The following is a 22766-nucleotide window of genomic DNA, read 5'->3' as shown; positions in this document are numbered from 1 at the left end:
TATACCGAGATATCACAGCTGAAACTGTGACTAAATGAAACGATAAATTATAAATGAAATTAATAAATTTGTTGTATCTCCGGCCTCGCTACATGACTCGAAATGAAATTAATCATTTACATATCTCAAAATTGTCAGAAATAAAATATTAGAAATTCTGTCAGAATAAATATATCACGTCACACGTTTACTGAATTGCTTTAATTAAATCCAATTCGCGTTGCAAGAGACTCGAGTTTACAAATACGGTTTGTTCCCAAAACAAATAATTCGTACAAACATCCGGCGCATTTACGAGTTTTTCGAAATTACTCTTGCGTATCCTTGGATCCCTGATTGCATCTCCTTGGATACGGATACATGCAAATGGTCGCGTGGCATCGTCTCCGAAGCATCAACTTCGTTCGCACGAGTCGACGAAAACAAATTCCTACGCTACTGGATGGGTCGATAGTTTCAGTATTCCACGAGCGGGGACAGGGTTGGAGTGTTAGTCGAGTTTACGAAAACCGAGGCTAGATTCGCTGAATTTACCCGTCATGGCTCACATTGATGCCAAGGACTTTTGTCGACGTAATTACGTTAACTGAAATGCCAGCAAGGGGTAGTATTAGTGTAACAGATAGGACTGGTTCGCTGGAGCGCCGCCACGAATATCGACACAAAAAACAGTTTCATTGCGCTTTGCCCGTTTGGTTGCATGGCTCGATTATGCGCAGCTTCAAACGTGGACCGCTTCATCCGCGAAAAAGCCACAATTTTTGAGGTAGTTTGAAGCTTTGTGTGCGAATTTTTGATATTTCTGCGCTCGATTATCTACATCAAACGTATCACGCTTTTCAAGTTTATCAGGATCCCGGGGTAAAACTCGATGCATTTCGGTTGCTTATTTTTAATTCCACCATGCGGAAATGAAACTAATCCCTACGGCTGTGCATTTATAATGTTTGTACAACAAACTGCAAATAACAGAATATTCATGGAAAATCTTTGAATTTTTGTTTTTTTTTTAAATCATGTGCACATTCTGCGATGTATTCCAAACTTTTTCCTGACGAGAGATGTAATATATTTATGTATATACAATGCAAAATATCCCGACAGCGGGAGAGAGGAGATTTATTTATTAATAATGAGAAATGTAAAAACGGATAATTATGGAATAAGTTTTCACGTCAACGCGATCCTTCAGTGATACGTTAAATATTGCACATGTACATTTCGCAAGTTTTTTTGGTGCATTGCTTTATTTCCATATAATGGAATATATAAAAGATAAAAAAACGTGACATTTAGTGTCAGAAAACAATATAAGAGCAGCCAGTCTCGATCGATACATCAATGTTCGCCAACTGTATTCATTAACGTGGAAGCTTTGTAAAAAGCTCCGTAAAACCCCGTATTGCGATGTAAACTTTGATACATCCTTTTTTCAATATTGCTTGTCGCCTGTTAACGTGCGAGTAATTCTGTAAAAGTCACTTACAAATTTATATACTACACAAATAGTTCATATGAAGCAAAAATATAACATTTCTATATGTATAATACTACATATAAATTAGTATTACATAGCACAGAAGAGACAAAGATGGTACATTGTTTTGTTTGAAAGAAACTGGCGTTCTTATATTTCTGTTTTAAAAATGTTATAATGCTTTCAAATCTGATATTTTTAATAGATTTATAAATTTATTGTACTAGATTCATAAGTTTGCAGTAGATCTATATATTCGGAGTTGACAATTAAAGTTTCTGCATTATCGAGCAATTGAGAATTAAACTTTCTATATTAACGGACAGTTTCCATTGCGTGTTATGCACGTTGTGAGTTCAACGTTTCAAGATTAGTTTAATTGATTGTTGCAGGACCGTCGCCAGAGTTTAGCAGACACACTTTAGTGAAACCGCGAGTATATCACGGCAGGACGAAGAGGCAGATTTCATCGACCAAAGAGAACGTGAGTATATGACTTTAATTCTTACAATTAGACAAACTCAGAGTACCTTAAAATCTTAATTAGAAATATTTTATAAAGTGCATAAATCAGGACGTTGCTCAGATTCGATCGTCGTAAAAATAGAAAACGCTAGATCAAGAGTTCTGCTGATTTAAACTTTCATCTTTCATTTTATCGTGCCGTAAAATACTTGTCCCATAAACGTAAATAGTATCATAGTGAATTCAGATATAATATTTGTTCACAAATTTCTTGTACGAATTCCACAAATATCATGAGCCTCTCTTATAGCTAGATAGTTCGCTTCTTTTTCGCAATTGATAAATTAAAATATAAATTAATATATATACAGGGTGTCCCGGGTTTTAACCGACAAACTGCGGGAGCATATTCTACTAGTGGAAATAAGAAAAAATTCTTATATCGAGTTTGCTTAGAAATGCTTTATTACAAAGTTATAAACCAATATTGAAAAGAAATATGAGATAAGTAACAACGGATTTTTTCACAAAAATAAAAATTATCTACGCAATGATTTAGTGACGCATTTCAAAATGTTGTCCTTGCACATCGATACAAGCTAGACATCGACGTAGTACAGAATTTGTTACAGTACGACATTCCTGAAAATTTTGTTACATCTCAGTAACTGAATTAGTAATTCGTTGCTTTAAATCTATCTGGTACTCTCCTGTTAGGAAATCTACGTTGATACTCTCGTACGGCAGCTCGTGCATTTCCGTCACAGAATCCGTACACGAAATGAATATCAGTGTATTCCTCATTTGAAAACACTTTTGGCATTCTGATAGTAATTGTTAGTTGACACGACGATTGAAATCTAACAGCTACTGTTGTGAAAGTAACAATCATACTGAATCGTTTCAACATAGTGAACATGAATACACGTAACATAAACATCTTCGACCTTCCAAATTCTACACTATGTTCCGTTGTTACTTATCTGATATTTCTTTTCAATATTGGTTTATAACTTTGTAATAAAGCATTTCTAAGCAAACTCGATATAAGAATTTTTTCTTATTTCCACTAGTAGAATATGCTCCCGCAGTTTGTCGGTTAAAACCCGGGATACCCTGTATATATTAATATATACATAAATTAATAAATTATCATTAAGTCGAATTGTGCTTAAGAAATTCTTCAATCATTCATTGCTATATCTGCTTTATGACATAATCTAATACATTTATTCTTTTCTCTTATAAAAACTTATCTTGTAATCAAGCCGAAGCACACGAGATATTCTAGACATCAGAATAGTAAATATTAGACATCCATGATCCATGATCTCTCGGTACAGTGTTTGCTATTAGCCGCGGTCACTGAATGCCCTTTTTCCGCGAGTTTTTGCGCGGTCGCGTGCAACATTCGCCCTTTGCTCGGACGGATTACAATGCGAGACGCGCATCGGCGCCGGGTGCAACAATTTCAATGCAAATGTTGCGACGTGCAGTGAATACAAAACCAACCGCGAGGATCTCGCTATTAGATAGGACGGCTTCATGGCCAGAGGAAAGAGAGAGAAAAAGAGAGAGGAAAAATAGTTCATCTGACGGTTGCCATTACCAGTGGTGAATTCTGAAAAATCTGTCAGGAAGGATACGCAACAGAAAGGCTTTTGTGTAGTATATGCGGCTTCGGGCGATTCCATCCGGACGATAGGAATTTGGATTTTCCTTTTCTGATGCACGTCAGCGTGCTTAGTTTTGAAAAAAAAAGTAACTCTTTCAGAAACAGAGAGATGTACTTTTAAATACAGATCTGTATCTGTTGAATAAAGAACAGAATGCCAATGTTTAATTTCAATGAATTTTTAAGACGCATTCTTTAAACTTGTAAATTCTTTAAATTACGAATATGTCTTAACGATATTAAAAACAGTATTTTTTAATACTATTTTATATTTTTTATTAACTATGTTAAATTATGCTGAAAAATTTCAAATATCCGGAAACATTGTGCATTATTAATTTCACTTATATATGCTATAACGGCCAATTTAAAAAATTCCTCGAAAAATTCATGTTAAAAATTGATCGAAACGAGTGCCGCATAAAGTAAGAAGCACTTTTGAGTGCGCTGCCGATTGCGCAATAACTTTTCCGTTTGCTAAAAGGATACGCGCTGTCGAGGAAAATACGAAGTAACGCGTTTCATTTCGTGAAAGCTGTGTCGAATGCTATGCATCCTTGGACTTTTATCCTATCTTCGCGCTTCTTCCCAAGACAGCATATCACGCGTAGGGGATGGTAGGAAAAGTACATACTTACAGGGACAACAGTAGAATTTACATCGAGCATATACATGTCTCGGTGTCGTCTCTCCTGAATCCATTATTTGGCGGGTGCCACAATGGACCTGCACGTGCGCCACTTTGCAAGTACGACGTTTCTGCAACGTGTATATATGACAGTTCGCATCCTGATGCGGTCAGGAGCCCCATGCAATGAAGAAATGCAACGACGCGGCAGCAACGTCTCACTTACGATCTAAACTTTGGCTTCACAACGCGATGTGTTATGTAATTTATTTGAAGACACGTACACGTTAGAAATGTCAATTTACGTGTGGGATATTAGAAAAAAGAAGAATGTTTAATTTTTTTAAATATCTTTAAATTAATCATACATGTAGAGGTTTTGGAGCACATACTTAATAAAGCTTTTGTAATATCAAAGATATGACATTTGTCAATTTTAATCTGCAATTTTTTATAAACCTATTTCTCAGACTTTACGATGTTAATCTTTACGATATTTTTCTTTACATATCTTGATTTTATTGCAAATTGAGGTCGCTCGTGTTTATTCCTTATATTGCTGATAAATTAGAACATATATCTGCAGCTATGAAGTTGGATACGTGTGTATTTCGAACGAATAAAGTAATTCCAAAGTGTAATTCCACCAAACGATATCATCTTACTCGACGCGCAGTATAAACGCAGGATAAGTGTAACAATAAAAGGTGACGTGAGTCGCAATATCGCGGGTAATGGTCTATGTTTTAGTGGAATTATATTCTTTTGAAATATTCGTACCTTCAGAACAATTTGCTTTATTGGCCGCAGTCCTCGATCACGTCGCGAGCATATTTCACATTATTGCATACGACGTACGTGTTAAATATAAGTCAGGGATTTTAAGAAAAATGGGAAAACTTAGAGAAATGAGATTGTCCAGAAGAAAGCAGGCTGTAATGTTATGTTAGCTTTATTATCAGATATACCAAATGTCACTTGAAATAAAGGCTCTAGCAGTGACCGATCACGTCGGAAATGAAATGTTTCAAAATCTCTGACGTTAATTTCAAACGTTTTCAAAATATATCTCAAAGTACATCAAACAAACTACTGAAATAGAAAATAAATAAAACGCGTTTTAGATTTAGCTGATGTTTGTTGCGTTTTAGCTCCCATTTGAGCAGACGTTTCTTTAGCACATCCAATAAAGGGAAGCTGGAGCAACGCATTCCTGGCTTTCACTGATCCTATTCCTTTTTTTTTATTCGAATTCTTCCGTTAACATCGAAAATCCTGGAATAGTGAAACAAACTTCCAACTACCGCAATCTACCGAATACCACACGACCACGCGAACGGACGTGTACGCGTTGATCCGGACAGAGTAACTCAACACTGCTATCCACTCCGGTGTTCCCAAACACAGTTTGCGCTATTTGACATGTGATCTTGCAGGATGTGGAAGGTATGGCAAGTTTGCTAATACCACGGTGTTACCCGGCCGCGATTGCGAATTCTAGTGTGCAACGATGGACCGTGATTCGGTCACTCGCACAGAGACTGCAATTCGCGTGCACCGAGAGACTCGCTTCTGAATAGACCGAAGTAAACTTCTTGATTGATGTTAAGTGAAATCGAAAAGAATACAAAGCGAACAGTCAGTGCATGCAGTGAAGTCGATAGGAGGATGCATATGCGCGTCTAGTCCATTAAATTGTGCTAGATATGAAATAGTGTGATAATATTATTGGAAAAGACATTCTTGACAAATTTCTTAAATGTCTTCAAGGAACTTAAAGTTTTGATAAATACACAATTCATTTATTTCATTAGCATCCGATTTTACTAATGAATAATTATGTCAGATATAAATATTGGAAATATTGGAAATAAATATTACGAAACAATGTGAAAGTTTCTGCTCTATTACATATCAAATATTGATTAGTTAATTGTTGCCTTCGGACTGCTAGTAAGTTTCTCAAATCGAGAATTTATGGGTCACGACAATGGCCGAACGCAAGTCGCGCGAACCCCACGATTTGGTCTTCGACGAAACGAGCAATTGACCTCGTTTCACGTTATCACACGCGCTAACAGACAGTATCAATCTGTTTGATTGAAGCAGCGACTATAATTTCCTGCAGCTCCTTCAGCATCTCGAACAGCGTGTTCGATTATTGTTCGCCTTTCTGCATCTCTCACATGTAGTACATCTCACGTGACAAATATTGAATGCAAGAGGCGAGAGTGATACATGCGAAAAGACCTCGGCAAGAGAAAAGTTAAAGTTTCACTTCTCATAGCGCGTCTAAAGCAGAATAGCCAGGAGTGCAGAAAACCGTGGAAACTACGTAACTATGTATCAGGGAAATTTAACACAGTCAGAAAATAACAAGTAAACTCGAAGAAACATTTGCGAGCACTCTAAATTTCTCATCGACATAGATAAAAACGAAAGAAACAATTATATGTTTGATCAACAATATTTATGTTTTAATGCCTGTAATTTACGATATTCTACAATTCGCTTATCATGATGTATTTACATGTTCATGAATTGATACACTAATCAGAAATAATAACATAAAGTTATTTTTTCGTGTATACATCAGTCTTTTCCATGTTCGCATTTATCGTGAAATAACAATAATTACATGTGTACAACGGGAAACGTTTCAAGCTAAGAGTAATAATCGTTCCGAACCAATTATTAATTCGAATAGACAGTTCAGAGCATTCGGTTGATTGACGCTCGATTCTGCATGATTTTGAGACGATTCTCTGCATCGAAGTATAATTGGTCTCAACTGAAATCGCCTACGGAAACCCATAGAGCGTGACGACATTATATTGAAGCACGGGAATAATTAAGCGAATCGAACTTTAGTTAATATAGGTAACGGAAGCTGTAAGTCGGGTGCACGCGATTGGTCAATAAATTCTCGATAGAGTTCTAGCAGCTTTACTGCGCTATGACTTTAAACCACTCCGCGAGATATTCCTGACGGATAAGAGATACAGCGAAAGGGGTTGAAAGCAGCGGATCATCTCGCCTTGTGTGTGGCTGAAGCTCGACGTCGAGTTTCAGCGCCTAAAGTTTGCGCTTACAAAGAAAAGATAAAGCACTCTCGCGAGTGCAGCGAAACGTGATAATGCGAGTCGATAGAGTGAAACGCGGTAAATGATGTTATCAATACGTTAATGCCGATTTTTTGTAGAACAATGGCACAATTTGATGGTATTAATTGTGAGAGCAATTGAAAAAAAAAACAATTGAGCGATATAAAAATATTAATTCTAATTCTTTTCGTATTCTTCGAATCCCCGGATATCTTGGAACGAGATATCTTGGCTTAGCCGTATTCTCGTATAAGATTATTAGAACCGATCTCATTTAATTATTGGATTATGCATCCTTAGCGAAGCGGAGTAAGATTCTTCCGTGAATATGAAGCTTTGCCCTAAGATAAAATCCGTTTAATTAAGATGTTCGTACGAGCAGCGCATTTTCGTGATCCTTCAAAGAGTTTCTAATGCATAAGGAAATTGCAAAATTTTTCGATTTTTCGATCTCATTTATTATCTCTCGCGTAACGTAAAACGCGTAAGCTCTCTTCTGACTTTTACTCTAATTTTAATACGATAGAACTTACCGACAGACAAAATTTACCGTCATGTTCTACGTGAACTCATTATGTTTATGGACCTTAACATCAACATTAATGAGATTGCGAGATGCAGTTTATTTTAGTATATTAGAAAATGGTTCTTACAACTAAATATATCTTGTATTGTGTCTAAACTATCACGCCTGTCTAAACTATCGAAGTCTGTCTTCTGTTTTTGACCAGTTATTCCTTTACTTGCAAGTTTTTAACTAGATTATTAATTAACCACAAAGATTGACCACAAAGATTCAGGTAATATTGAAACGGAATTGCATAAACCGCAACGTAATGTAAATTTCTCCATTAGAGATTGCTGTAATCACGCGGGCGACAGTTCTTTGTTCACATCTGCCAGTGGCAGCAAACTGCGGAAACGAGACTTCCTCTGTTCACGAGCTACCTCCTCGTCCCTCTCTCTTGCTCCTTGACGTTGGTCTAGGACGGTGAGATTAAAGATTTCTTTCATTCTACAAAGTGGCTACGACGAAGCTCGATAAGCGATATTGTGCGCGCCAAACGCTTACACAGAGGCATGGCAAACGCAATTTAAAGAGAGACCGAGAAAGGTCTGTGCCAGGTCGTGAACTACACTGAAATAATGACCTGGGTGTATATCGAGAATTGTCCACCTGCATTTTTTGCTTAAGTTCATATTTGACAATTACTTGTCGGCTTTCAAGCGTTTAATCAAGTCAATGCTAGTTGTGTGTCTCGACGACATAACGCCATTATTCGGATCATATCGTAAAGTACAAAAAACTTCAATCTAACAAAATATAAAATCTCTATAAGAAAATTGCAGAAGTTTAGTTATATTATATTAAGTAAGTATATTATATTAAGTTTTATATTTATATTATAGTTATATTATATTTAAATTTTATAATTATATATATTAAATATTATATTATATAATATAAAAAATTACAATAAAGGACATTTAATAGTTTCATAGATTTAATGTGGAGTCTTAAGACTCGAATAAAAATTTAAAGAAAATAAATAATATACATTAACATTTTATTGTAAATATTTAAAAGCACATAATTCTACTCATATTTCATATTAAAGGATCCTCGATGTAAGAACATTCTGGTCCAGAATCAGCAATTTTCGTACAACGACCAAATAAATGATGATGCTGCAATTTTCTTTTTGCGATATAAATAGCGTGCGCAAGCGCCTGGAGGAGGTTTGTTATGCATTCTCCGGTGCATGTTGAAATACCGCTAGAGAGAGGGAAAGGCTTGCACAAAGAGAACACAGAATCACCGTAACCTTGGCGTGGTCGTGAGAATGAATATGGCAAATGCACTCGCGTCATGTGCTGCGCGTATGCAGCGTGCGTATAGAACGCGCGATTTCCCGATCGTCCTCGCCAAGAATCGCGTTGAACTTCCACTCGCGCAATGCTAAAAATAGCACACGACAACGCGTTTCTAACATACAATGCCGGAGACATAACGCAAAAGTTAAAAACTGCTTGCCAAGTCGAGACGCGTCCGAAATTTTCGAATAGAAGAAAACAGCAATCAAAGACATTTGATTGTAACATATATTCGTCCCGTTTTTAATAATGAATATATGTTACAATCCATATTATTAAAAACACTAAAAAGGCGGGACGAATATATGTTACAGTCCAATAATTCTGATGAACGTAACTCGGAAATAAAAAATGGACAACAAAAAAGTTGCTAGCGATGAAATATGTTATTCGGTTATTATGCCTGAATCTTTTTGGAAGCGAACTGTTCTTTACCGATGCTGTTTATCGGAATCGTGAATACACATCGATTAATTTGTCCGTCGTATCCGTGCGTGTAACGCGCACAGAAACATACGGGAAACACGTGGATACACGTTTGTGTCGCTTCCGGTTGCTGCTGTCGAGGTTGCTTTCGAAAGCTCTGCACGTTCGACGTGTTTCGTGACGTATATCCACTTTTCGCGCGGTTTTCTGGTTACGAGAGGAAAAATATCGCTCATAAACGATGTAGCCGTCTCCGTTTGTCACGTTCGTTGTCACGTTTTGCGGCAAGACCATAGGATCCAAAGCTGCGAGAAGCAGCCATGTGACGCACACGGGGATTTGAACCGCATGCATGATGCTCTTGCCGCTATTACCTGCATTATCGCGAAGACAGAAATGCAGAGGCGGATACATAAAGGATTCCCTTGTTTCTACCTATACGAATCCCGAATGCAAATGCAAATTCACTGGACCATGAATCTCGCATTATCTGCCGTTTATATAATGATGCTGTAATGAATATTATGATTAATGGGACTATTTTATTTTAAGTATCGCACGTATTTCATAATGAGAATTGGTTTTAAAAATGTAACAATTGGTAATTGTCTGGCCGATATAATATGCATTTCGCACATCAATTGCTTTGTGTAATATATTTATATTTAATTAGAAGCTTAAACAGAGAGAGAGAGAGAGAGAGAGAGAGAGAGAGAAGCAGAAAGATAGAATTATGAGAATACATTGCATATACGCAAATATAATAATTGGATATTTCACTTTGTACAGGTAACTTTGTCGATGTGCAATATGCAAACATGCGAACCAATTAAGTTTATCACGATTCGTTTAATCGAAATAATGATTTTCTTTTACGAATAATAAAAGGTGAAACGCAGAAAAAAATTATCGTGCAGTCGCAACGATTGCTCCAGCGGACTGATATCGGCTATAATCTGGCAATTACCGAAAGCACGCATCGGCCGGTGATTTGTATGCCCACGATGCGAGCAACAGCGCGACCACACGTAACCGCGCAAACAAACCGCGCCGCAATTAAAATCGCAAAGCCATGCGCCATTAGCGCATTTAAATCACGCCGTCGGATACACGCGGATATAATGTACTGATCTTCGGCCAGCCATTAATGCTCGGGAAAAACGCGAATCCGCATATTTTCAGCGCGCATTTCTGGTAAAACGCGCGTTCGGGTTTACCGTAGCCAGGCTAGTCGTTGAACCAACGTACAAACCACCAGCGGCATATCTGGATTTCCCTTTCACGAACTATTTTCCTCCTCGGAACGGAATTCTTCCTTGGCAGCGAGCATTTTCACAGAATTTTCTTAAAAAGATCAGTTTCTCTCTTTTTTCTGGTTTCCGACGAGCCGCGCACGAATAATCTGTGTCGGTGTAGCAACCGTGCAACCGGAAGTTGTGGTGGACGAGGTTTACGGGTACTCACACTGGAACGTAAGGACCAGGTCGACCGAATTTTACGGTTTTATGGTGGCTGAAAGAAGAATTTTTTTGTCGTCCTCTTTCTCTCTCGCTTCAACGGGAACATCGTTTGCCTCCCTGAGAGGGGTAACTCTCTTTTTCTTTTCCCGAAGGATTAACTTGATTCCGGTTGGCAGATTAAAGGGACAGCGGCGATTTTTTCCCGCCGAAGAAGACGGAAGCCGGAATTTCTCTGGCTACTCAGACTGCGAGAAAAGTTGAGATCGCCGGCTGTTTCATCCGTTATCCAGCAGTCGGGTAATGCAGTTCGTTGAATCCTCTTGGTAAATTGTTTGGGAACGCTAACAGGACGAAAAGTAAGAAGTATCGACAAACTTTCGCGTTTGGCAATACTTGAGTCATCAACATTGAGATCGTTTTCAATTCAACGACTTCATTCGACAGACGAATGGCTTTATATAATTTATCTGTTATTTTCTCTCTTCAACGCATCACATATAGAATTGCGCTACGCGAAGAACATCTCAAATCTGGCAAACTGCTTTAAACATTGGATATTATCATTTGTTTGGAATCGATGATCTATATTCGCGTTTGAGATACTAGAAAAGACTCGACACATATAAGTATATGAATGCGCGACTGTTATAAATAAAACATTAATTTTAAAACAGAGTTATCGAAGGATAGAGTCTTAAATCAGCTGCAAATAAAAAATTGATTCTAAACCAGAATTATCCAAGGAGTTTTAAATTGGCTGAGCGAGACTTAAATTTGAAATGATCGCCCGATAGATCTGTGCAAGACAGCCGTGACCTAACGATATATTCGTTCCTCGATACGGACGGAAGACGAATGCGGGTCATGCCGTCGTAGGAACTAGGAACGATACGATATCAAAAACGATTTCTGCGGTGGCCGGGGGCCAAGTATAGATTGCTAACTGTCGCTGGACAATGATATACGCCACGCTGAAAGGATTTCAAAAGAGTGCACTGTCGAGCGTGTACGGTACACATAGTACTTCGTTGGTGTCGTTGGATCGCTTCTGAAGAAATATCTGCGCCATTTGTCTCCCGATAGTAAGCCGCTTTGCGGATATTACATAGAAGATTCTTCTCAATTCGGTTAAAACGCGCTCCTGGAAATTGCGCGCGCGTCTACACTTCCACGCATATAAATAAAAAAATGTTATAATATGCACACCCAGCGGAGGCTACAACTGTAATTAAAATGCATATTTTACTACACGTATTCCGATTTCATGCGGTGTGCATTTTTAAATAACATTAGCTAAATTAAACTCAAAAGCTTAATGAGAATTTAACGTCATTTATAACTGCACTCGGTGAGCATGCCTCAAATGAATTTATTTTAATTCACACCGCCGGCGCTTACAGTATCACGTGCAATTTCGCATAATGTATGTTTTTAACGTGTCATTATGAGTTAAAGCATACTTGAAATAATGCAAAAGTGAATTGAATTTCAAATTGTTCCAGTCGACGGTACACCAGCCGGTATGGGAACAGTCTTACTCGACATTTTGCTTCGCGGTAATTCGTTGGAAATTTATATTATTTCTTGTTCAACAGAGATACCGTGTTTCCGGAGAATACACCCTGCACTTTCGTAATTGTGCAAGCACAGAGTACTATTTTATATATAAAAGAGCGCCTAACTAGGACGGCGCTTGTTTAGACAGCATCGTGGCTTGCTGTCGAAGCACAAGGAGGTTAATCAATAATTCATGATGGCATGGGACATCTTCATTCGGCCCATCCACCTCAACATAGAAACGCGGCTCTCCAATAACGTAGCTTTACGTTACTCTAGTAATTACTGCCACAATTTCAGTTGAACGCGACACTTACAGTAATTAAACGTCTGGTTCCTTTATGTTGTGTCGTCGTCCCTCCGTGCGACAGAAAATGGTCACGGTTAAAAGTTCCTATGTTTTTTTCTTCGAGATAAATTGGGAGACGCAAGGTCGACGTAAACCGTAGTCCAGAGAAGACGTCAAATAAGCTCCTGAAACGTCGGTTACATTGACTACCTTGATTTATTAAGTCCCAGTTAGTCTCATCTCGATTCCAAATTTGTTGAAAATTCTCTTATCACGATTTGACTTTTTATTCTGGCGCATATTTTAATATAGCAATGATTAAGAATCGTTACAAAACGGCAAATTATTTCTCATTTACTTTTCTATTAATATGTGACTGCGTCCAAGAATTATGAAGTTTCTGAAAGAATATCAGAAAGATTGGCCTGAGAATTAAGGTGTCTCCACGGTTGCTAATCACTGATAGCCTCATGGTCGGTTCACCTTGTCAGAACATCCTCGTGTTCTTACGTATTACGGAACGGCTGCGGGAAAGATGTGACGGTTTGGGGACATCTTCCATGAATTAAACATCGCGCATCGCCAGTGCAAACGAGATCCGCAAATTCATTTCGCACTCGGCACGCGTGCGGCCGCGCGGTCGTCAGAGAGGAACCTCGCATGCGCCCGATTTCCAGAGAGTTTATGAATTTCGAGTCGAGCTTTCCAGCTTCGGGATCGTAATCCAATAACGTTAACTGCTTTACGCGCTCAACGATATGACGGTCAGCAAATGGGGTTAATCGTATCGGCAACGATAAATGCGACGTATAGTGGGCCACCCTGCCGTACAGGTACAATTGATATTACTCTCACGAAATCATGAATTGAACTTGTACAATTTGTCTATCGCGATTAATAGATACAGACAATCGTGGAGTGGAGAGTGGAGAGTTTAATGCGAAAATTGATAATTTGCGTGAAGCATAAAACTATTATGCCATCACGTTTACAATTAAATTTCAGACATGTGTCGTTATTATATTTCGTTCTCGTTATCATAAAATCAAAAGGGATATTAAATATCAGTTAAATATCAGAATCATCTTTTAACAAATTCTACTACAGGTACAAATTATGTATCAGTAAAGCTAATGATGAGTACATTTTCAATTAACTGTAATTGTAAATTCTTGATTTATTGGATATCATTCTGCGCGTACTTGACCGATATTCGACCGGTGAACACGTTAAATATCTCCATCGACATCCGGTCTTCTTGTTTACCATCCGGTAAATATGTTGAGTTGTTGGATATCCAGTCGCTCTTGGTTTCATGGTCAGAGAAAGCGAGCATCCTGTTATAAAATTAATTGTAGCTCGATACAGCGATCTCAGAAATTTTCACGGGAGAAATTTTCTTTTCTCACGTCTAAGCATACCTAGTTTTACCGCTATTAACGCAACAGGTGCGCGATTGGATGTTCTTCAGTGTGTCCGACAAGAAAGAATCGGCCGTATTAAGCTCCGAGGATCGAGTCGCGACAATACAGCGAATCGCTTCTTTCAATCAAGAAAAATCTCGACTTAGAATGAAGAATAACTTAACTCGATGTACCAATCGCGTATAAGTGGGATATAAAATCTTGAAACTATATGAGAAATATATTATAATTCTCCCAGTCTGTGTTAATCGTGTATTTAATTATATACATGGTAAAAATTAATTATAAATGCATGCAAATCATATACGACCGACGAGAAATTAATTAAACTAAAAATGCCTTTTTCGTCTATAATAAACCCATGACGAACTTACATAAAACGCAAGTTTCATTTAAGATTCGCTACTTGTTTCTTTCTTTTTCAATTAATTTACATTGTGAACTACAGAACAACTATATTAACATACCTCTATTCTACTCGAGTTTGTACCACAAATTCACACTTTTGGCGAAATCTTGTTACTTTTGTTAGAAAAGGATGAGAAAAATTTAACCGCGACAGAAACTCCCAAAAGACTGATTTTTTTCCTGTTTTCAGGACATCGAGCATGCGGACGTGCTGCAAGTGGGTTTCAATGTGGATGGCGTCGAACGCGTTCTCGACCTTCGACTGAACACCGATCTGATTCCAATCGGCTACCAGCAACGTTACCAGGAACGCGGCACGTACAAAGTGCACACCCCGTCGAAAGTTGTAAGTACACTTGGGCTCTCGGGGCCCTCGTATTCACGCTGCGGCCACCCAACCGCTGTTAACCGCTTTTCCGCAAACAGCGTTGGTCAAGTCGCTTACGAGCGGGGGCGTAATTTTGTTGGATACAGCGTCTGCCCAAGAATGCACCGAAGATTCATTCAGCTTAATCGGTGCTCGCCACACGGCCGTTTACTCGAGACTCGCGAGACGCATCGATCGGCACATAAAGAACGGCATTATCGCCATTTAATGGCTTGATACGTGACGTGAAATTTATGGTTGTACGCTCTAGACAGTTTACTATGCGAGAAAAAGTTTATTGTAGGGCGATTTCTCACACGGCTCGAACAGTTCACGCGATTTCCTAGAAATGATTGTTGCGGGCAACGAAGAATCAAACGCGTAACATTTTCTTTTCATTATTCCACCGTGCGTGTCCTCGCTTGCAAAGTTAGACTTTATAGAGCGCGACGAACATCGAGTTAAATGACCATGTATAAATCAACTTCTAATCTCACTACGTCCCTGAAAAGGGAAACAATATAAGAACTTTTTGTTTTAGATTGTTATTATATTTTATTTGGCACTTGAAGCTTTTAATATGAATAATTACAATTGGGTTCGGCTTCCGGAATGGTGCCGTATTTCTTGTCATTTTGATTCCGAAATGGCCGAAATTAAAAATAACATGAAATGCTGCTCCAATCCGGAAGCCAAACCCAAGTATTATTTTTCATTTCCTGTGCGTTTGATAATATTATTTATTGGACAATTCCTGCAGATCAATTTCACTCGCCTATTCCATAAAATCATTAATTTCTACTATACGTATCTACATTATTTTAATAAAAATATTTTTACTTTAAACTAAACACTTGTTCGTCTATATACACTTGCCACATATTTACATCTCTCATTCTCTTATATTCTGCTACTTTCTCATAGCTCGAATCTGTTAGTAAGAAAATTTATGTGACTTCACGCTTGACTCAGGACTTCTGAGCCTACGGGAAATTTAAAAATCTCCACAGGCGATCATGCTTATATCCGTCATATTTATCTATCGTTATTAAGCGGACAGGAAAGGTGGGTAGGTAGATAGGAATAGATACCAGGTGTAACGACTTCTCCAAAATCGATCGGAGGTGACTCACTCCATGTGCTGTCTGCATGTTTAATAGAACGTCTCGTTGCGAACACACGCGCGAGTATAGCAATGTGTTGGTCCCGGCACTGCGGACAGCGTGCATAAACCCCATCACGTTAAAACCATGCACGAGCGACGATCGTAGCGTTTCCGCTTTATAATTCAACGACGCTACGGTGGGAGAGAGGCAGAAAGGAAGGATGTGAAAAAAAGAGAGAAAAGCCGCTGTGGAACATTCAGGATACGTTGAATTGCGGCAATCGTGCGACATGTATGCGGAGCGAATTGCGTGATGCGCGCGCGAGTTGCCCGAGGGCTCGTGGAAAAGTTGGACGGAAATGCTCGTATATGTGAATGTGTGAAAGAGTACTATACGATATTCTACATTGCACCAACGGCGGTTGAGTCGTATTAATTATAATTTGCTGTTATTTGATTATATAGTTTAGAATTCTAAATAACCAAAGATTATTTTAGCTAGCTATGTTATATCATGTTATAAAATAGAAAAGAGAAAAAGAGAGAGTATATGAATGAAGTGAAAGATAAAATCGAGTGTGGAATACATCGAACGTACAATAAATTAATGCAAATCCTATATTATTCGACGTATATTAATCGAAAAACTGGATATATTAAATTTCACTTACTGAATACAATTTGTCCATATTTTACGGAAATTGCGAAAATTCCGGATTTGTTTGTTCGTCTAATTATGAATTTTGCTCGAAATGGCGCGATTATTGCATTAGCGTGGTGAAAGCGGGGATTTTTACGTGAATGATAACAAAAATCGATGTTTTGCAATCTAAAACTGAAATATGCTTTTGCGAACTCGATATTGATATAATTATTATATCTACATTTTCTTTTTAAAAATTAATTTTATTAAAAAATGTTATTAAACATAAGATCAGAGATACTAAAAGATGCAAAACACAATTCTTTTACATCTCAAGAGTTTTATATATATGGAGCAAAATGTTTGTTGCATATAATGGATTTGAGTATATTAAAAACTAACAATAAATTAATAATAATAATAATATTAAATGTAAAAGAATTACAATAAAGAAGGAAGCAAATGATGATACTAAATGTTAACAACAACAAAAATGTGCTTCTACTTATCGATTATAACATCTTGCTCAGCCAAATGTACTGCAGAGTAATAAATAAAAAAATTATTCGGTATGTGGAACAAAAGTCAAGCGGGAAACATAAAACTGACGGTCGGCAACTGTCGGAGTTCATTGCGCTGCCCGCGGTGCTATTCACTGTTTTGCGCAATTATATTTAATTAATTGGCGGTCCCGTTTTGCCTGCGTTCTTCGCAGTATAAATACGGTTTAGTTATCCACACGGATGAACCAATTTTGAACTCGTTAAAGAAGAAAAAGTGAAAATGTGAAATAAAGCGATAATTCGAGATATTGCGATATGCTGCTGACTTTTCAAAAGAGTGTATAAAAATCTAGCACCCGCATTTATTATCATTTATCGCTTCGATAACGGTAAAGCTTCAGATTTAAACGTAATATAAAGATATAATATAAAAGTTTCGAGATAAAGATATCTTGCCTTCCCTAGCACGAGAATAGAATAAAATGTTATCTCTACAGAATAAACATGCACAATTAAAATGTACAGATTATGAGAATACGCAGACTCACTTACGCGTATTTCTCGACACGATTTTGAAATTTACGCTGCGGCAATAAGAAACGCCGCTCTTATGGAATATTATTTTTTTTTGCTGAACATTCCTGATATAAATCTACATAATCCTCGATGCGCAGCGCACACAGGATATTACATTTAATAGAAGCGAGGATAAGTTTACCGCGGGCGAATACAAAATTTCATATTCCGTCGACACGCCTCGTAACGCGCTTTCCATGGAGCACGTTACGCTCCCGCGAAATTTTTCTCTTATCCGACAATGAATCAAGCTGCACGCGCTTTATCCGTCCGTTATATATCAGCGGACCCCGGTGATTATATCCGTGGGCGCAAAGGGAGAGAGAGACGAACGATGATTATGGATGTTTTATAGTACTTGAATTAAATGCATAAATGCGCACAAGCGTGCTGTGCGTTAGTAACGTGTAGAAAAGACTCAAATTAAAAATGTTACGTGTCAAAAACAATATGTCAGATCCTGAAAACAAAAGACCTATGTTTTCGCAAGAATCATTTAAATAATTGGCACTTACTGTGATGATAAAATTTGATTTTTAATTATAATTATATGAATTTCGGGATACTTGGATAAGCGATAACATAGATCGTTTTGAACGTATAAATTCCTAGCTCTTCGAGCTCACGAATTCTTGAATTTCTAGATCGTTAGATTGATACTCCAATATGCATATGCATCTGTCCTTACGTAACAAATCTTGAATTTCTTTGACCTTTAATTTTGTTTTCTTTACTCTTCAATTTTTAATCATTTAAATCTCTGGAATACTGATCTCCTCTTCGAACAAAAAAGAGTAAATGTTTAGGGAAGTCTGAATACCATTAATTATTAGAACGTATCTATCAAGTTCAAATACCATCAAGATTAGCTATCTAGCAGTGAAGAATCTTGCTGCAACAGTTTTGCGGTATCATCCGCTATTAAAATGGATATAAAACGATCGAGATACGCGCGTGAGCTGCTGCACCACTAGCGATAAATAAGAGTTACGCTTGAATTAAATAATCGATACGACGATTTAATGATGCTGACACGTTCCCGTTAATTCAATCCGTCGTGGCCTGTACACCTTCCTATGCGGCAATCGAATAATGGACCACGATCGATGGCTCTCGTAACGGAGAAAGCGCCTCGTTTCAAAGACGATCCCGATAGCCTTCCTCCCCGCCTGCTGCGTGATCGTGCTTCTTTGTTGAAGCAATTCCTTTCGGGAGAATAACGTGCTTGCTCTCCGCGGAGTAACGGGTCTCCTCCCTCGTTCCTCGCGGCGGAAAAAGGAACGTGAAAAATCGCCGGGGTTCGCCAGCAGCGTGTGCACGCCCAGAATCTGGGACAACTATATTTGTACCGGTCTGATGTACGGTTTCGATGCATCTGTGAAGTCGAGATAAGCACGCGAATTGCAGCCGCGAGTGCGTCTCGATTCCCTGACGTATTACCGTGTGATACATGCGTGTAGCGACTCGGGTGAACGTTAAGCGAGAAAATTGAATGAAAGATTAAGATCAAATTAAATGCACAAAGTATATATACCTATCTACATAAAACACGTAGATCAAATTAAACTCAGATCATGCTAATTATAAGTTTGCCTTTACTCTCTCTTTCTCTATCTCTCTGTATCTCATGAATGCCTTTATCAAACATTGCTTCTTGACGATGAATATACAATCAGAATCTTTTCTCTCTTCGCGTGCCGAGCTATTATCTGTAATGAGGGGAAATTAAGAGGTGTACATGTATAAAGTACATATATAAAGGAAAAGCACGTGACATACACATACACAATAAAACGAAGATCTCTTATAATAGCGTGCGTTTTGGCGAAGTGGTATCTATGAATGGCGTGAAACTTGCAGGAACTCTGTCATTACCAAGGTAGCGTACGAGATGTTCCCGGTTCGTGGGTGGCATTATCCACTTGCAGAGGATTACGCGGTGTCATCTTCGATGGCGAGAATCTTCATCATATTCATCCGGAAGACGCAAGCTTGGATTCCGCGCATTACCTCTACAAACAAAGCGATCTCATCGCGGACAACAAGACTTGTGGTAAGTGTCTCACTATCAAAATATCTTTATCATATTATGTGAAATTCTTTTGCGAGAATTGTAGAACTATGACAACGCAGAAATATGAGATAAAAGAAAAGAGACGAAAATCGCGTTGATTAATATTATTATAATAAAATATATGACGTGCCAATTCGCATGAAGCTACCGAGATCTAGCTACCGCAATCAGAATTTGAGATTCTCGCAATTCGCTCAGCGAATTGACTCAGCAATTCATTCATTCGCACTTCGTTAGCAACTCACAATCCATTCATTCTTCGACTATATGTGCCGTCGTCGCGAAAGTTCCTGTTGGTAAAGCGATTTTGCGCTGCTTTCTTCAAGAATATGATATTCGCGATTCACGAGCTTCGGAAAGGCGAGTCAGGCAAACGCAACTTCTACCGCGGAAAAGCGAGTACTCTTCGCCTTCCTCGGTGGCAGTGCCCTTGCTATGCCTTCTTCTTCAAGCACGCGCGGGCTCAAAGACTTGCTTCTCTAAAAAGACTGGTCTCTCCTTAACGGCCTTAACGAATGTGAGAGCAAGGCTCCGACCGTGCGCTCGCCAGGGACCCTTTGTCCTCACCCGGTTCTACCGAGAATCCAGCCATCCGACAGCAGGATGTCGCGTGTTTGACGTTTTTCCTTGGTTGCAGGTTACGAAGGCATACCGCCTCACCACGTCCTCCCTCATGATCATCGGCAGATTAAAAGGCTCTCCAGGGTACGTACACAAGAGCGGCGCAAGAGAAGAGAAGGAAAAAAAGAATTTCGCGCAAACCATTTCTCCGGCAAATTGTACGACTTCAAAGAACGTAATCGCAAGGGGGGGGGGGTCTCACAGTATCTTTGATGACTTGTCGCACACGCCTGCCCTTTCCCTCCCGTTGCTTCCTCCTCTTTGTCGGAGGAATCGTGAGATGAATACTTCTCACGCAGGGTGATACGGTGAACTAATGCGATTCAACTTAGGATTGCTCTGGACTCGGCGAAACAGAATTTTTAATAATTCGCAGATTGTTTAACATTATGGACATACAAAGTTTCTAAAAAATCGAACTTTGAAAGAAAATTGAAAATCAATTTAAAAATAGCTTTGTTGCTCTGATTATTTCGTATATTTTAACCGTCAACTCGCGCTTTTGCAATAAAATATTCAATTTGTAATGAGAAAAGTTTAGTAAGAGCTGGATATATTTTTTGATTAACGTCACGTCGTTATTTTCTTTTTTTAGCACAAAAGAGCGTCTGAAACTATTCGTGGGCCGTACAACGCAAACAGACAATCGCGTTACGTCGAGCTGGTACTTGTGATCGATAAAAAGGAATTTATTTCGCTCGACGAGGATCTGGAGACGGTGTTTCATCATTGTAAGGACATCGCAAACATTATCAACGCTGTGAGTAACGTCGCCATCTTAATTTAATTGGACGTGTAATTTCTGTCGACCTCAAGTCGAATGAGAATGATTTAAAGCGCGCAGCGCTAATTCACCAATCACATTATCCAGTTGTTCACTTTAAACATTTGCGGTTTCCTTCCCTCAAATTCATTGAAACGTTTCTGAATTTGTGTCTAAATTCTGCGAATTTTACATTATTTGGGTTAATCGGATATGCATAAAATTAAAGTGCACAGAAATATATTTTCATAAATATCCAAAGCTCCCTTTTCCAGAAAGAAGAAGCTTTAAGGAAGAATTTAAATAAATCCTTATTAAAATAGTTACATATAATCTAATTTTATATCCCCCTCTTAGATACATTGTATTTAACTCGTTATATTTGAATACAGTCCAAGAATCGGCTTATTATCCATATATTTTCCTGATGAATTTTTCAAATATCGTTATTCTTGTTTTAAAAGTTAAATTGTTGGGTAATTGAACTTCAAGCTAACTTCCCAAAGTAAAATCCACTTGATGTTACGTGAAAGTTAAATCCCGTTAACTAGTTTTCTCGAAACTCAGTGTACCACGTCCTTCCACTTCCTTTCAATTTACCAGCAATGACAATGATAGAGCCTCACTCTGACCTCTGATATTCGTAACTGAGAGAAAGCGTACGCAACACCCTGTACATATATTCCTACGTTCTCTCCAAGGACATAGGAAGGACAGAGAAATTAATTAGCGCAAACTCGACCTTATCACGTATCGCGCTACCATGAAATCTCCGTAAAATACGAGACGAAACGTATTCATGTGTTCGCAGCTGTATATGCCGTTGAACATATTCATCGCGCTGGTCGGCGTGCAGGTATGGACCGAGGTGGATGAGATAACACTGTCGTCAAACGGCGACACCACTCTGTCCAATTTTCTGCGCTACCGTAGAGAGAAACTGGTGCAGGACATGCCGAATGATAATGCCCAGCTGCTAACGTGAGTGTGTAAACGCGAGTTGCGTCTACGAACAATACGCTGTTGACACAGTGATCCTAATATTTCCAATTATTTGTTTTCGATAACGCAGCCGAATCACTTTCGATGGCGGAGTAGTTGGCAAGGCTCTCAAGGGACCGATATGCACTTACGAGTTCTCCGGCGGCGTCTCGATGGATCACTCAAACATCGTCAGTTTGGTCGCGGCCACCGTCGCGCACGAGATGGGCCACAATTTTGGTATGGAGCACGACGGACCAGACTGCGAGTGTCCCGAAGAGAAGTGCGTCCTAGTTTCCCATTTTTATCGCTTTTCGATATTCGATTCACCGTCGAAATATTTTA

General features: G+C 38.6%; 1 protein-coding gene across 1 annotated transcript in view; it reads left to right on the top strand.

Annotated features, from left to right (window-relative positions):
- The window catches only part of LOC105281751, a 78648-nt gene that overhangs the window by 45442 nt on the left and 10440 nt on the right, over positions 1–22766 (top strand). The window contains exons 2-8 of the mRNA XM_011343189.2: positions 1870–1961; positions 14979–15134; positions 19843–20035; positions 20694–20761; positions 21273–21437; positions 22252–22421; positions 22513–22704. Of these exons, the coding sequence (XP_011341491.2) occupies positions 1870–1961; positions 14979–15134; positions 19843–20035; positions 20694–20761; positions 21273–21437; positions 22252–22421; positions 22513–22704 (1036 nt within the window). The remainder of the gene's footprint in view (positions 1–1869; positions 1962–14978; positions 15135–19842; positions 20036–20693; positions 20762–21272; positions 21438–22251; positions 22422–22512; positions 22705–22766) is intronic.

This window comes from Ooceraea biroi, chromosome 2 (assembly GCF_003672135.1).
Source record: "Ooceraea biroi isolate clonal line C1 chromosome 2, Obir_v5.4, whole genome shotgun sequence".
Classification (NCBI taxonomy): domain Eukaryota; kingdom Metazoa; phylum Arthropoda; class Insecta; order Hymenoptera; family Formicidae; genus Ooceraea; species Ooceraea biroi.
The sequence above is the reverse complement of the archived record's forward strand: the minus strand, read 5'-3'. Positions and strand labels throughout refer to the sequence as shown.